General features: G+C 56.2%; 1 protein-coding gene across 1 annotated transcript in view; it reads right to left on the bottom strand.

Moving 5' to 3' along the window:
• LOC140396069 (syntaxin-4-like) overlaps positions 1 to 16405 on the bottom strand; it is a 148564-nt gene that overhangs the window by 105087 nt on the left and 27072 nt on the right. Inside the window, exons 4-5 of the mRNA XM_072484167.1 lie at positions 14406 to 14470; positions 9852 to 9960 (exon numbers count right to left, since the gene is read on the bottom strand). Of these exons, the coding sequence (XP_072340268.1) occupies positions 9852 to 9960; positions 14406 to 14470 (174 nt within the window). The remainder of the gene's footprint in view (positions 1 to 9851; positions 9961 to 14405; positions 14471 to 16405) is intronic.

Here is a 16405-nt window from a genome sequence, read left to right as displayed (position 1 = left end):
AGAGATACAGTCAGGAACACAGGGTGCTGGGGCGAGGGGTTACTGAGTGACAGTGTGAGGGAGCTGGATTAACATCAGTAGAGATACAGTCAGTAACACAGGGTGCTGGGGCGAGGGGTTACTGAGTGACAGTGTGAGGGGGCTGGATTAAGATCAGTAGAGATACAGTCAGTAACACAGGGTGCTGGGGCGAGGGGTTACTGAGTGACAGTGTGAGGGGGCTGGATTAAGATCAGTAGAGATACAGTCAGTAACACAGGGTGCTGGGGGAGAGGGGTTACTGAGTGACAGTGTGAGGGGGCTGGATTAAGATCAGTAGAGATACAGTCAGGAACACAGGGTGCTGGGGGAGAGGGGTTACTGAGTGACAGTGTGAGGGAGCTGGATTAACATCAGTAGAGATACAGTCAGTAACACAGGGTGCTGGGGGAGAGGCGTTACTGAGTGACAATGTGAGGGAGCTGGATTAACATCCCTAGGGATACAGTCAGTAACACAGGGTGCTGGGGAGAGGGGTTACGGAGTGACAGTGTGAGGGAGCTGGATTAACATCAGTAGAGATACAGTCAGTAACACAGGGTGCTGGGGGAGAGGCGTTACTGAGTGACAGTGTGAGGGAGCTGGATTAACATCCCTAGGGATACAGTCAGTAACACAGGGTGCTGGGGAGAGGGGTTACTAAATGACAGTGTGGGGGAGCTGGATTAACATCAGTAGAGATACAGTCAGTAACACAGGGTGCTGGGGCGAGGGGTTACTGAGTGACAGTGTGAGGGGGCTGGATTAAGATCAGTAGAGATACAGTCAGTAACACAGGGTGCTGGGGGAGAGGGGTTACTGAGTGACAGTGTGAGGGGGCTGGATTAAGATCAGTAGAGATACAGTCAGGAACACAGGGTGCTGGGGGAGAGGGGTTACTGAGTGACAGTGTGAGGGAGCTGGATTAACATCAGTAGAGATACAGTCAGTAACACAGGGTGCTGGGGGAGAGGCGTTACTGAGTGACAATGTGAGGGAGCTGGATTAACATCCCTAGGGATGCAGACAGTAACACAGGGTGCTGGGGGAGAGGGGTTACTGAGTGACAGTGTGAGGGAGCTGGATTAACATCCCTAGGGATACAGTCAGTAACACAGGGCGCTGGGGGGAGAGGGGATACTGAGTGACAGTGTGAGGGAGCTGGATTAACATCAGTAGAGATACAGTCAGTAACACAGGGTGCTGCGGGAGAGGGGTTACTGAGTGACAGTGTGAGGGAGCTGGATTAACATCAGTAGAGATAGTCAGTAACACAGGGTGCTGGGGGAGAGGCGTTACTGAGTGACAGTGTGAGGGAGCTGGATTAACATCAGTAGAGATACTGTCAGTAACACAGGGTGCTGGGGGAGAGGGGCTACTGAATGAAAGTGTGAGGGAGCTGGATTAACATCAGTAGAGATACAGTCAGTAACACAGGGTGCTGGGGAGAGGGGTTACTGAGTGACAATGTGAGGGAGCTGGATTAACATCCCGAGGGATACAGTCAGTAACACAGGGTGCTGGGGGAAGAGGGGTTACTGAGTGACAGTGTGAGGGAGCTGGATTAACATCAATAGAGATACAGTCAGTAACACAGGGTGCTGGGGAGGGGGGTTACTCAGTGACAGTGTGAGGGAGCTGGATTAACATCAATAGAGATACAGTCAGCAACACATGGTGCTGGGGGGAGGGGTTACTGAGTGACAGTGTGAGGGAGCTGGATTATCAGTAGAGATACAGTCAGTAACACAGGGTGCTGAGGGAGAGGGGTTACTGAGTGACAGTGTGAAGGAGCTGGATTAACATCCCGAGGGATACAGTCAGTAACACAGGGTGCTGGGGGAAGAGGGATTACTGAGTGACAGGGTGAGGGAGCTGGATTAACATCAGTAGAGATACAGAGAGTAACAGAGGGTGCTGGGGGAGGGGGGTTACTGAGTGACCATGTGAGGGAGTTCGATTAACATCCCTAGGGATACAGACAGTAACACAGGGTGCTGGGGGAGAGGAGTTACTGAGTGACAATGTGAGGGAGCTGGGTTCACATCAGTAGAGATACAGTCAGTAACACAGGGTGCTGGGGGAGAGGGGTTACTGAGTGACAATGTGAGGGAGCTGGATTAACATCCCGAGGAATACAGTCAGTAACACAGGGTGCTGGGGGAGAGGGGTTACTGAGTGACAGTGTGAGGGAGCTGGATTAAAATCAGTAGAGATACAGTCAGTATAAGGGTGCTGGGGGAGAGGGGTTACTGAGTGACAGTGTGACGGCGCTGGATTAACATCAGTAGAGATACAGTCAGTAACACAGGGTGCTGGGGGAGAAGGGTTACTGAGTGACAGTGTGAGGGAGCTAGATTAACATCCCTAGGGATACAGACAGTAACACAGGGTGCTGGGGCGAGGGGTTACTGAGTGACAGTGTGAGGGAGCTGGATTAACATCAGTAGAGATACAGTCAGTAACACAGGGTGCTGGGGCGAGGGGTTACTGAGTGACAGTGTCAGGGAGCTGGATTAACATCAGTAGAGATACAGTCAGTAACACAGGGTGCTGGGGGAGAGGGGTTACTGAGTGACAGTGTGAGGGAGCTGGATTAACATCAGTAGAGATACAGTCAGTAACACAGGGTGCTGGGGCGAGGGGTTACTGAGTGACAGTGTCAGGGAGCTGGATTAACATCAGTAGAGATACAGTCAGTAACACAGGGTGCTGGGGGAGAGGGGTTACTGAGTGACAGTGTGAGGGAGCTGGATTAACATCAATAGAGATACAGTCAGTAACACAGGGCGCTGGGGAGAGGGGTTACTGAGTGACAGTGTGAGGGAGCTGGATTAACATCAGTAGAGATACAGTCAGTAACACAGGGTGATGGGGGAGAGGGTTACATGAGTGACAGTGTGATGGAGCTGGATTAACATCAGCAGAGATACAGTCAGTAACACAGGGTGCTGGGGGAGAGGGTTACATGAGTGACAGTGTGAGGGAGCTGGATTAACATCCCTAGGGATATAATCAGTAACCCAAGGTGCTGGGGGAGAGGGGTTACTGAGTGACAATGTGAGGGAGTTGGATTAACATCCCTAGGGATACAGACAGTAACACAGGGTGCTGGGGGAGAGGGGTTACTGAGTGACAGTGTGAGGGAGCTGGATTAACATCAGAAGAGATACAGTCAGTAACACAGGGTGCTGGGGGAGAGGGGTTACTGAGTGACAGTGTGAGGGAGCTGGATTAACATCCCGAGGGATACAGTCAGTAACACAGGGTCATGGGGGAGAGGGGTTACTAAGTGACAGTGTGAGGGAGATGGATTAACATCCCGAGGGATACAGTCAGTAACACAGGGTGATGGGGGAGAGGGGTTACTAAGTGACAGTGTGAGGGAGCTGAATTAACATCAGCAGAGATACAGTCATTAACACAGGGTGCTGGGGGAGAGGGGTTAATGAGTGACAGTGTGAGGGAGCTGGATTAACATCCCTAGGGATACAGTCAGTAACACAGGGTGCTGGGGGAGAGGGGTTACTGAGTGACAGTGTGAGGGAGCTGGATTAACATCAGTAGAGATACAGTCAGTAACACAGGGAGCTGGGGGAGAGGCGTTACTGAGTGACAGTGTGAGGGAGCTGGATTAACATCAGTACAGATACAGTCAGTATCACAGGGTGCTGGGGGAGAGGGGTTACTGAGTGACTGTGTGAGGCTGCTGGATTAACATCAGTAGAGATACAGTCAGTAACACAGGGTGTTGGGAGAGAGGGGTTACTGAGTGACTGTGTGAGGGAGCTGGATTAACATCAGTAGAGATACAGTCAGCAACACAGGGTGCTGGGGGAAGAGGGGTTACTGAGTGACAGTGTGATGGAGCTGGATTAACATCAGCAGAGGTACAGTCAGTAACACAGGGTGCTGGGGGAGAGGGGTTACTGAGTGACAGTGTGAGGGAGCTGGATTAACATCAATAGAGATACAGTCAGTAACACAGGGTGCTGGGGGAGAGGGGTTACTGAGTGACAATCTGAGGGAGCTGGATTAACATCAGTAGATATACAGTCAGCAACACAGGGTGCTGGGGGAGAGGGGTTACTGAGTGACAGTGTGAGGGAGCTGAATTAACATCAGTAGAGATACAGTCAGTAACACAGGCTGCTGGGGGAGAAGGGTTACTGAGTGACAGTGTGAGGGAGCTAGATTAACATCCCTAGGGATACAGACAGTAACACAGGGTGCTGGGGCGAGGGGTTACTGAGTGACAGTGTGAGGGAGCTGGATTAACATCAGTAGAGATACAGTCAGTAACATAGGGTGCTGGGGCGAGGGGTTACTGAGTGACAGTGTCAGGGAGCTGGATTAACATCAGTAGAGATACAGTCAGTAACACAGGGTGCTGGGGGAGAGGGGTTACTGAGTGACAGTGTCAGGGAGCTGCATTAACATCAGTAGAGATACAGTCAGTAACACAGGGTGCTGGGGGAGAGGGGTTACTGAGTGACAGTGTGAGGGAGCTGGATTAACATCAATAGAGATACAGTCAGTAACACAGGGCGCTGGGGAGAGGGGTTACTCAGTGACAGTGTGAGGGAGCTGAATTAACATCAGTACAGATACAGTCAGTAACACAGGGTGCTGGGGAGAAGGGTTACTGAGTGACTGTGAGGGAGCTGGATTAACATCAGTAGAGATACAGTCAGCAACACAGGGTGCTGGGGGGAGAGGGGTTACTGAGTGACAGTGTGAGGGAGCTGGATTAACATCAGTAGAGATACAGTCAGTAACACAGGGTGATGGGGGAGAGGGTTACATGAGTGACAGTGTGATGGAGCTGGATTAACATCAGCAGAGATACAGTCAGTAACACAGGGTGCTGGGGGAGAGGGTTACATGAGTGACAGTGTGAGGGAGCTGGATTAACATCAGAAGAGATACAGTCAGTAACACAGGGTGCTGGGGGAGAGGGGTTACTGAGTGACAGTGTGAGGGAGCTGGATTAACATCCCGAGGGATACAGTCAGTAACACAGGGTCATGGGGGAGAGGGGTTACTAAGTGACAGTGTGAGGGAGATGGATTAACATCCCGAGGGATACAGTCAGTAACACAGGGTGATGGGGGAGAGGGGTTACTAAGTGACAGTGTGAGGGAGCTGAATTAACATCAGCAGAGATACAGTCAGTAACACAGGGTGCTGGGGGAGAGGGGTTAATGAGTGACAGTGTGAGGGAGCTGGATTAACATCAGTAGATATACAGTCAGTAACACAGGGTGCTGGGGGAGAGGGGTTACTGAGTGACAGTGTGAGGGAGCTGGATTAACATCAGTAGAGATACAGTCAGTAACACAGGGAGCTGGGGGAGAGGCGTTACTGAGTGACAGTGTGAGGGAGCTGGATTAACATCAGTACAGATACAGTCAGTAACTCAGGGTGCTGGGGGAGGGGCGTTACTGAGTGACAGGGTGAGGGAGCTGGATTAACATCCCGAGGGATACAGTCAGTAACACAGGGTCATGGGGGAGAGGGCTTACTAAGTGACAGTGTGAGGGAGATGGATTAACATCCCGAGGGATACAGTCAGTAACACAGGGTGATGGGGGAGAGGGGTTACTAAGTGACAGTGTGAGGGAGCTGAATTAACATCAGCAGAGATACAGTCAGTAACACAGGGTGATGGGGGAGAGGGGTTAATGAGTGACAGTGTGAGGGAGCTGGATTAACATCCCTAGGGATACAGTCAGTAACACAGGGTGCTGGGGGAGAGGGGTTACTGAGTGACAGTGTGAGGGAGCTGGATTAACATCAGTAGAGATACAGTCAGTAACACAGGGAGCTGGGGGAGAGGCGTTACTGAGTGACAGTGTGAGGGAGCTGGATTAACATCAGTACAGATACAGTCAGTAACTCAGGGTGCTGGGGGAGGGGCGTTACTGAGTGACAGGGTGAGGGAGCTGGATTAACATCAGTAGAGATACAGAGAGTAACAGAGGGTGCTGGGGGAGGGGGGTTACTGAGTGACCATGTGAGGGAGCTGGATTAACATCAATAGAGATACAGTCAGTAACACAGGGCGCTGGGGAGAGGGGTTACTCAGTGACAGTGTGAGGGAGCTGAATTAACATCAGTACAGATACAGTCAGTAACACAGGGTGCTGGGGAGAAGGGTTACTGAGTGACAGTGTGAGGGAGCTGGATTAACATCAGTAGAGATACAGTCAGCAACACAGGGTGCTGGGGGGAGAGGGGTTACTGAGTGACAGTGTGAGGGAGCTGGATTAACATCAGTAGAGATACAGTCAGTAACACAGGGTGATGGGGGAGAGGGTTACATGAGTGACAGTGTGATGGAGCTGGATTAACATCAGCAGAGATACAGTCAGTAACACAGGGTGCTGGGGGAGAGGGTTACATGAGTGACAGTGTGAGGGAGCTGGATTAACATCCCTAGGGATATAATCAGTAACCCAAGGTGCTGGGGGAGAGGGGTTACTGAGTGACAATGTGAGGGAGTTGGATTAACATCCCTAGGGATACAGACAGTAACACAGGGTGCTGGGGGAGAGGGGTTACTGAGTGACAGTGTGAGGGAGCTGGATTAACATCAGAAGAGATACAGTCAGTAACACAGGGTGCTGGGGGAGAGGGGTTACTGAGTGACAGTGTGAGGGAGCTGGATTAACATCCCGAGGGATACAGTCAGTAACACAGGGTCATGGGGGAGAGGGGTTACTAAGTGACAGTGTGAGGGAGATGGATTAACATCCCGAGGGATACAGTCAGTAACACAGGGTGATGGGGGAGAGGGGTTACTAAGTGACAGTGTGAGGGAGCTGAATTAACATCAGCAGAGATACAGTCAGTAACACAGGGTGCTGGGGGAGAGGGGTTAATGAGTGACAGTGTGAGGGAGCTGGATTAACATCAGTAGATATACAGTCAGTAACACAGGGTGCTGGGGGAGAGGGGTTACTGAGTGACAGTGTGAGGGAGCTGGATTAACATCAGTAGAGATACAGTCAGTAACACAGGGAGCTGGGGGAGAGGCGTTACTGAGTGACAGTGTGAGGGAGCTGGATTAACATCAGTACAGATACAGTCAGTAACTCAGGGTGCTGGGGGAGGGGCGTTACTGAGTGACAGGGTGAGGGAGCTGGATTAACATCCCGAGGGATACAGTCAGTAACACAGGGTCATGGGGGAGAGGGCTTACTAAGTGACAGTGTGAGGGAGATGGATTAACATCCCGAGGGATACAGTCAGTAACACAGGGTGATGGGGGAGAGGGGTTACTAAGTGACAGTGTGAGGGAGCTGAATTAACATCAGCAGAGATACAGTCAGTAACACAGGGTGATGGGGGAGAGGGGTTAATGAGTGACAGTGTGAGGGAGCTGGATTAACATCCCTAGGGATACAGTCAGTAACACAGGGTGCTGGGGGAGAGGGGTTACTGAGTGACAGTGTGAGGGAGCTGGATTAACATCAGTAGAGATACAGTCAGTAACACAGGGAGCTGGGGGAGAGGCGTTACTGAGTGACAGTGTGAGGGAGCTGGATTAACATCAGTACAGATACAGTCAGTAACTCAGGGTGCTGGGGGAGGGGCGTTACTGAGTGACAGGGTGAGGGAGCTGGATTAACATCAGTAGAGATACAGAGAGTAACAGAGGGTGCTGGGGGAGGGGGGTTACTGAGTGACCATGTGAGGGAGTTCGATTAACATCCCTAGGGATACAGACAGTAACACAGGGTGCTGGGGGAGAGGAGTTACTGAGTGACAATGTGAGGGAGCTGGGTTCACATCAGTAGAGATACAGTCAGTAACACAGGGTGCTGGGGAAGAGGGGTTACTGAGTGACAATGTGAGGGAGCTGGATTAACATCCCGAGGAATACAGTCAGTAACACAGGGTGCTGGGGGAGAGGGGTTACTGAGTGACAGTGTGAGGGAGCTGGATTAAAATCAGTAGAGATACAGTCAGTATAAGGGTGCTGGGGGAGAGGGGTTACTGAGTGACAGTGTGACGGCGCTGGATTAACATCAGTAGAGATACAGTCAGTAACACAGGGTGCTGGGGGAGAAGGGTTACTGAGTGACAGTGTGAGGGAGCTAGATTAACATCCCTAGGGATACAGACAGTAACACAGGGTGCTGGGGCGAGGGGTTACTGAGTGACAGTGTGAGGGAGCTGGATTAACATGCCTAGGGATACAGACAGTAACACAGGGTGCTGGGGGAGAGGGGTTACTGAGTGACAATGTGAGGGAGCTGGATTAACATGCCTAGGGATACAGTCAGTAACACAGGGTGCTGGGGGAGAGGGGTTACTGAGTGACAGTGTGAGGGAGCTGGATTAACATCCCTAGGGATACAGTCAGTAACACAGGGTGCTGGGGAGAGGGGTTACTGAGTGACAGTGTGAGGGAGCTGGATTAACATCAATAGAGATACAGTCAGTAACACAGGGTGCTGGGGGAGAGGGGTTACTGAGTGACAGTGTGAGGGAGCTGGATTAACATCAGCAGAGATACAGTCAGTAACACAGGGTGCTGGGGGGAGAGGGGATACTGAGTGACAGTGTGAGGGAGCTGGATTAACATCAGTAGAGATACAGTCAGTAACACAGGGTGCTGGGGGAGAGGGGTTACTGAGTGACAGTGTGAGGGAGCTGGATTAACATCAGTAGAGATACAGTCAGTAACACAGGGTGCTGGGGGAGAGGGGTTACTGAGTGACAGTGAGAGGGAGCTGGATTAACATCAGCAGAGCTACAGTCAGTAACACAGGGTACTGGGGGGGAGGGGTTACTGAGTGACAGTGTGAGGGAGCTGGATTAACATCAGCAGAGCTACAGTCAGTAACACAGGGTACTGGGGAGAGGGGTTACTGAGTGACAGTGTGAGGGAGCTGGATTAACATCAGTAGAGATACAGTCAGTAACACAGGGTGCTGGGGGAGAGGGGTTACTGAGTGACAGTGTGAGGGAGCTGGATTAACATCCCTCGGGATACAGTCAGTAACACAGGGTGCTGGGGAGAGGGGTTACTGAGTGACAGTGTGAGGGAGCGGGATTAACATCAATAGAGATACAGTCAGTAACACAGGGTGCTGGGGGAGAGGGTTTACTGAGTGACAGTGTGAGGGAGCTGGATTAACATGCCTAGGGATACAGACAGTAACACAGGGTGCTGGGGGAGAGGGGTTACTGAGTGACAGTGTGAGGGAGCTGGATTAACATGCCTAGGGATACAGTCAGTAACACAGGGTGCTGGGGGAGAGGGGTTACTGAGTGACAGTGTGAGGGAGCTGGATTAACATCCCTAGGGATACAGTCAGTAACACAGGGTGCTGGGGAGAGGGGTTACTGAGTGACAGTGTGAGGGAGCTGGATTAACATGAATAGAGATACAGTCAGTAACACAGGGTGCTGGGGGAGAGGGGTTACTGAGTGACAGTGTGAGGGAGCTGGATTAACATCAATAGAGATACAGTCAGTAACACAGGGTGCTGGGGGAGAGGGGTTACTGAGTGACAGTGTGAGGGAGCTGGATTAACATCAGTAGAGATACAGTCAGTAACACAGGGTGCTGGGGGAGAGGGGTTACTGAGTGACAGTGTGAGGGAGCTGCATTAACATCAATAGAGATACAGTCAGTAACACAGGGTGCTGGGGGAGAGGGGTTACTGAGTGACAGTGTGAGGGAGCTGGATTAACATCAGTAGAGATACAGTCAGTAACACAGGGTGCTGGGGGAGAGGGGTTACTGAGTGACAGTGTGAGGGAGCTGGATTAACATGCCTAGGGATACAGACAGGGATATTTGTAGATGGTGGACTCACTGATCTTTAGCTGTCGTTGGATTCTTTGAACATTCTTGTCTCGATAGTTAGATTGCACCAAATGACACTTGTTCATCACTTCAACAAACTCTCGGGAAAGAACGCTGTGCTGTCGGAGTACAAAGAACAAAGAACAAAGAAATGTACAGCACAGGAACAGGCCCTTCGGCCCTCCAAGCCCGTGCCGACCATGCTGCCCGACTAAACTACAATCTTCTGCACTCGTTGGTCCGTATCCCTCTATTCCCATCCTATTCATGTATTTGTCAAGGTGCCCCTTAAATGTCACTATCGTCCCTGCTTCCACTACCTCCCCCGGCAGCGAGTTCCAGGCACCCACTACCCTCTGCGTAAAAAACTTGCCTCGTACATCTACTCTAAACCTTGCCCCTCTCACCTTAAACCTATGCCCCCTAGTAATTGACCCCTCTACCCCGGGGAAAAGCCTCTGACTATCCACTCTGTCTATGCCCCTCATAATTTTGTAGACCTCTAACAGGTCGCCCCTCAACCTCCTTCGTTCCAGTGAGAACAAACCGAGTTTATTCAACAGCTCCTCATAGCTTATGCCCTCCATACCAGGCAACATTCTGGTAAATCTCTTCTGCACCCTCTCTAAAGCCTCCACATCCTTATGGTAGTGTGGCGACCAGAATTGAACACTATACTCCAAGTGTGGCCTAACTAAGGTTCTATACAGCTGCAACATGACTTGCCAATTCTTATACTCAATGCCCCGGCCAATGAAGGCAAGCATGCCGTATGCCTTCTTGACTATATTCTCCACCTGTGTTGCCCCTTTCAGTGACCTGTACTTCTAGATCTCTCTGACTTTCAATACTCTTGAGGGTTCTACCATTCACTGTATATTCCCTGCCTGCATTAGACCTTCCAAAATGCATTACCTCACATTTGTCCGGATTAAACTCCATCTGCCATCTCTCCACCCAAGTCTCCAAATAATCTAAATCCTGCTGTACCCTCTGACAGTCCTCATCGCTATCCGCAATTCCACCAACCTTTGTGTCGTCTGCAAACTTACTAATCAGACCAGTTACATTTTCCTCCAAATCATTTATATATACTACGAACACAAAGGTCCCAGCACTGATCCCTGTGGAACACCACTGGTCACAGCCCTCCAATTAGAAAAGTATCCTTCCATTGCTACTCTCTGCCTTCTATGACCTAGCCAGTTCTGTATCCACCTTGCCAGCTCACCCCTGATCCCGTGTGACTTCACCTTTTGTCCCAGTCTGCCATGAGGAACCTTGTCAAAGGCCTTACTGAAGTCCATATAGACAACATCCACTGCCCTACCTGCATCAATCATCTTTGTGACCTCGAAAAACTCTATCAAGTTAGTGAGGCACGACCTCCCCTTCACAACACCACAAAAATGAAGTGAGAGAGAGAGAGAGAGAGAGGGAGACTGAGCTGAGTGTTGCTAGTCGATAAATGGAGGGAAAGGTGATGGGGAGACAGAGAAAGTGTGTGGTTTAGATAGAGGGAGTGAGAGTGGAACAGTGAGACAAACAGAGGCAAAGAGAGAGATACACAGAGAGGGAGAGCGAGAACAAGTGACAGAGACAGGAGGTGAGAGAGAGAGACTGAGGGAAAGACAGAGGAGGGGAGGGAATGAGAGAGAATAAGAGGCACACAGGTGGAGAGAGAGAATGAGAGAGGGGCACACAGAGGAATAGAGAGCGAATGGGAGAGAGACACGGGGGGGGGGCGCAAGAGTGACACGGGGCGGGCGGGCGAGGGAGACACGGGGGGGGGCGAGGGAGACACGGGGGGGGGGCGAAGGAGACACGGGGGGCGAGAGAGACACGGGGGGGCGAGAGAGACACGGGGGGGCGAGAGAGACACGGGGGGGCGAGAGAGACACGGGGGGGGCGAGAGAGACACGGGGGGGGCGAGAGAGACACGGGGGGGGCGAGAGAGACACGGGGGGGGGCGAGAGAGACACGGGGGGGGCGAGAGAGACACGGGGGGGGCGAGAGAGACACGGGGGGGGCGAGAGAGACACGGGGGGGGCGAGAGAGACACGGGGGGGGGCGAGAGAGACACGGGGGGGGCGAGAGACACACGGGGGGGGCGAGAGAGACACGGGGGGGGCGAGAGAGACACGGGGGGGGCGAGAGAGACACGGGGGGGCGAGAGAGACACGGGGGGGCGAGAGAGACACGGGGGGGGGCGAGAGAGACACGGGGGGCGAGAGAGACACGGGGGGGGCGAGAGAGACACGGGGGGGGGCGAGAGAGACACGGGGGGGGCGAGAGAGACGCGGGGGGGGCGAGAGAGACACGGGGGGGGCGAGAGAGACACGGGGGGGGCGAGAGAGACACGGGGGGGGCGAGAGAGACACGGGGGGGGCGAGAGAGACACGGGGGGGGCGAGAGAGACACGGGGGGGGGCGAGAGAGACACGGGGGGGGGCGAGAGAGACACGGGGGGGGGGCGAGAGAGACACGGGGGGGGCGAGAGAGACACGGGGGGGGCGAGAGAGACACGGGGGGGGGCGAGAGAGACACGGGGAGGGGGGCGAGAGAGACACGGGGGGGGCGAGAGAGACACGGGGGGGGGCGAGAGAGACACGGGGAGGGGGGCGAGAGAGACACGGGGAGGGGGGGGCGAGAGAGACACGGGGGGGGTGGCGAGAGAGACACGGGGGGGGTGGTGGCGAGAGAGACACGGGGGGGTGGCGAGAGAGACACGGGGGGGCGAGAGAGACACGGGGGGGGGCGAGAGAGACACGGGGGGGGGCGAGAGAGACACGGGGAGACACAGGGGGGGGGCGAGAGAGACACGGGGGGGGCGAGAGAGACACGGGGAGACACAGGGGGGGGGCGAGAGAGACACGGGGGGGGCGAGAGAGACACGGGGGGGGCGAGAGAGACACGGGGGGGGCGAGAGAGACACGGGGAGACACAGGGGGGGGGCGAGAGAGACACGGGGGGGGGCGAGAGAGACACGGGGGGGGCGAGAGAGACACGGGGAGACACAGGGGGGGGGCGAGAGAGACACGGGGGGGGGGGCGAGAGAGACACGGGGGGGGGGGCGAGAGAGACACGGGGGGGGGCGAGAGAGACACGGGGGGGGGCGAGAGAGACACGGGGGGGGCGAGAGAGACACGGGGGGGGCAAGAGAGACACGGGGGGGCAAGAGAGACACGGGGGGGGCAAGAGAGACACGGGGGGGGCAAGAGAGACACGGGGGGGGGCGAGAGAGATACGGGGGGGGGCGAGAGAGATACGGGGGGGGGGGGCGAGAGAGACATGGGGGGGGGGCGAGAGAGACACGGGGGGGGGCGAGAGAGATACGGGGGGGGCGAGAGAGACACGGGGGGAGGGCGAGAGAGACACGGGGGGGGGGCGAGAGAGACACGGGGGGGGGCGAGAGAGACACGGGGGGGGGCGAGAGAGACACGGGGGGGGGCGAGAGAGACACGGGGGGGGGGGGGGGAGAGAGACACGGGGGGGGGGGCGAGAGAGACACGGGGGGGGCGAGAGAGACACGGGGGGGGGCGAGAGAGACACGGGGGGGGGGCGAGAGAGACACGGGGGGGGCGAGAGAGACACGGGGGGGGGCGAGAGAGACACGGGGGGGGCGAGAGAGACACAGGGGGGGCGAGAGAGACACGGGGGGGGCGAGAGAGACACGGGGGGGGGGGGCGAGAGAGACACGGGGGGGGCGAGAGAGACACGGGGGGGGCGAGAGAGACACGGGGGGGGCGAGAGAGACACGGGGGGGGCGAGAGAGACACGGGGGGGGGCGAGATACGGGGGGGGGCGAGAGAGACACGGGGGGGGCGAGAGAGACACGGGGGGGGCGAGAGAGACACGGGGGGGGGGGGCGAGAGAAACACGGGGGGGGGGCGAGAGAGACACGGGGGGGGGCGGCGAGAGAGACACGGGGGGGGGCGAGAGAGACACGGGGGGGGGGGGGCGAGAGAGACACGGGGGGGGGGGAGATACGGGGGGGGCGAGAGAGACACGGGGGGGGCGAGAGAGACACGGGGGGGGCGAGAGAGGCACGGGGGGGGCGAGAGAGGCACGGGGGGGGGGGGGCGAGAGAGACACGGGGGGGGGGGCGAGAGAGACACGGGGGGGGCGAGAGAGACACGGGGGGGGCGAGAGAGACACGGGGGGGGCGAGAGAGACACGGGGGGGGTGCGAGAGAGACACGGGGGGGGCGAGAGAGACACGGGGGGGGGCGAGAGAGACACGGGGGGGGCGAGAGAGACACGGGGGGGGCGAGAGAGACATGGGGGGGGGGCGAGAGAGACACGGGGGGGGCGAGAGAGACACCGGGGGGGGGGGGGGGGACAATGAGAGAGGTACAGGGGTAGAAGGAATGAGATATATTCACGAGGACGTCCTGGAGAGTAAAGAAACTCTGGCCACGAAACCGGCGACTTATTGAGTGAAATGGAGAGATTCCTGCCCCATCAGGTTGCACACTCCCAGACTCCACAGTCAGGAGTGCTGGGAGAGCCTGGACCGGCAATGGGCCAGGATATCCACCCCGAGCAGCATCTATCCTCCTGTACCTGCGTCCGCCGCATTCGGGAACTGACTGATGACAGATCATCATCCATCTTTGTTGGTTCAATACCTGGGATGAGGAAAAGATGGAGATGAGGTCACATAGAGCATGTCCCATTCCCGCACCCGGTGCCCTACCGTGCACCACGCCAACATCCAGTGTCCCAGCATGCACCACGCCAACATCCAGTGTCCCAGCATGCACCACGCCAACATCCAGTGTCCCAGCATGCACCACGCCAACATCCAGTGTCCCAGCGTGCACCACGCCAACATCCAGTGTCCCAGCATGCACCACGCCATCATCCAGTGTCCCAGCATGCACCACGCCAACATCCAGTGTCCCAGCATGCACCACGCCAACATCCAGTGTCCCAGCATGCACCACGCCAACATCCAGTGTCCCAGCATGCACCACGCCAACATCGTGTCCCAGCATGCACCACGCCAACATCCAGTGTCCCAGCATGCACCACGCCAACATCCAGTGTCCCAGCGTGCACCACGCCAACATCCAGTGTCCCAGCATGCACCACGCCATCATCCAGTGTCCCAGCATGCACCACGCCAACATCCAGTGTCCCAGCATGCACCACGCCAACATCCAGTGTCCCAGCATGCACCACGCCAACATCCAGTGTCCCAGCATGCACCACGCCAACATCGTGTCCCAGCATGCACCACGCCAACATCCAGTGTCCCAGCATGCACCACGCCAACATCCAGTGTCCCAGCATGCACCACGCCAACATCCAGTGTCCCAGCGTGCACCACGCCAACATCCAGTGTCCCAGCATGCACCACGCCAACATCCAGTGTCCCAGCGTGCACCACGCCAACATCCAGTGTCCCAGCGTGCACCACGCCAACATCCAGTGTCCCAGCGTGGACCGCGCCAACATCCAGTGTCCCCGCGTGGACCGCGCCAACATCCAGTGTCCCCGCGTGGACCGCGCCAACATCCAGTGTCCCAGCATGCACCACGCCAACATCCAGTGTCCCAGCGTGGACCGCGCCAACATCCAGTGTCCCAGCGTGGACCGCGCCAACATCCAGTGTCCCAGCATGCACCACGCCAACATCCAGTGTCCCGGTGTGGACCACGCCAACATCCAGTGTCCCAGCGTGCACCACGGCAACATCCAGTGTCCCAGCGTGCACCACGCCAACATCCAGTGTCCCGGCGTGGACCGCGCCGACATCCAGTGTCCCGGCGTGGACCGCGCCAACATCCAGTGTCCCAGCATGCACCACGCCAACATCCAGTGTCCCAGCGTGCACCACGCCAACATCCAGTGTCCCAGCGTGCACCACGCCAACATCCAGTGTCCCAGCGTGCACCACGCCAACATCCAGTGTCCCAGCATGCACCACGCCAACATCCAGTGTCCCAGCATGCACCACGCCAACATCCAGTGTCCCAGCATGCACCACGCCAACATCCAGTGTCCCAGCGTGGACCACGCCAACATCCAGTGTCCCCGCGTGGACCGCGCCAACATCCAGTGTCCCTGCGTGGACCGCGCCAACATCCAGTCTCCCTGCGTGGACCGCGCCAACATCCAGTGTCCCGGCGTGGACCACGCCAACATCCAGTGTCCCAGCATGCACCACGCCAACATCCAGTGTCCCGGCGTGGACCGCGCCAACATCCAGTGTCCCAGCATGCACCAGGCCAACAACCAGTGTCCCAGCATGCACCACGCCAACACCCAGTGTCCCAGAATGCACCAGGCCAACATCCAGTGTCCCAGCACGCACCAGGCCAACACCGAGTGTCCCAGCATGCACCAGGCCAACATTGTGTCCCAGCACGCACCAGGCCAACACCGAGTGTCCCAGCATGCACCAGGCCAACATCGTGTCCCAGCATGCACCAGGCCAACACCCAGTTTCCCAGCGTGCACCAGGCCAACACCAGTGTCCCAGCATGGACCAGGCCAACACCCAGTCTCCCAGCATGCACCAGGCCAACACCAGTGTCCCAGCATGGACCAGGCCAACA

This window comes from Scyliorhinus torazame, chromosome 19 (genome assembly GCF_047496885.1).
Source record: "Scyliorhinus torazame isolate Kashiwa2021f chromosome 19, sScyTor2.1, whole genome shotgun sequence".
Taxonomy (NCBI): domain Eukaryota; kingdom Metazoa; phylum Chordata; class Chondrichthyes; order Carcharhiniformes; family Scyliorhinidae; genus Scyliorhinus; species Scyliorhinus torazame.
The sequence above is the reverse complement of the archived record's forward strand: the minus strand, read 5'-3'. Positions and strand labels throughout refer to the sequence as shown.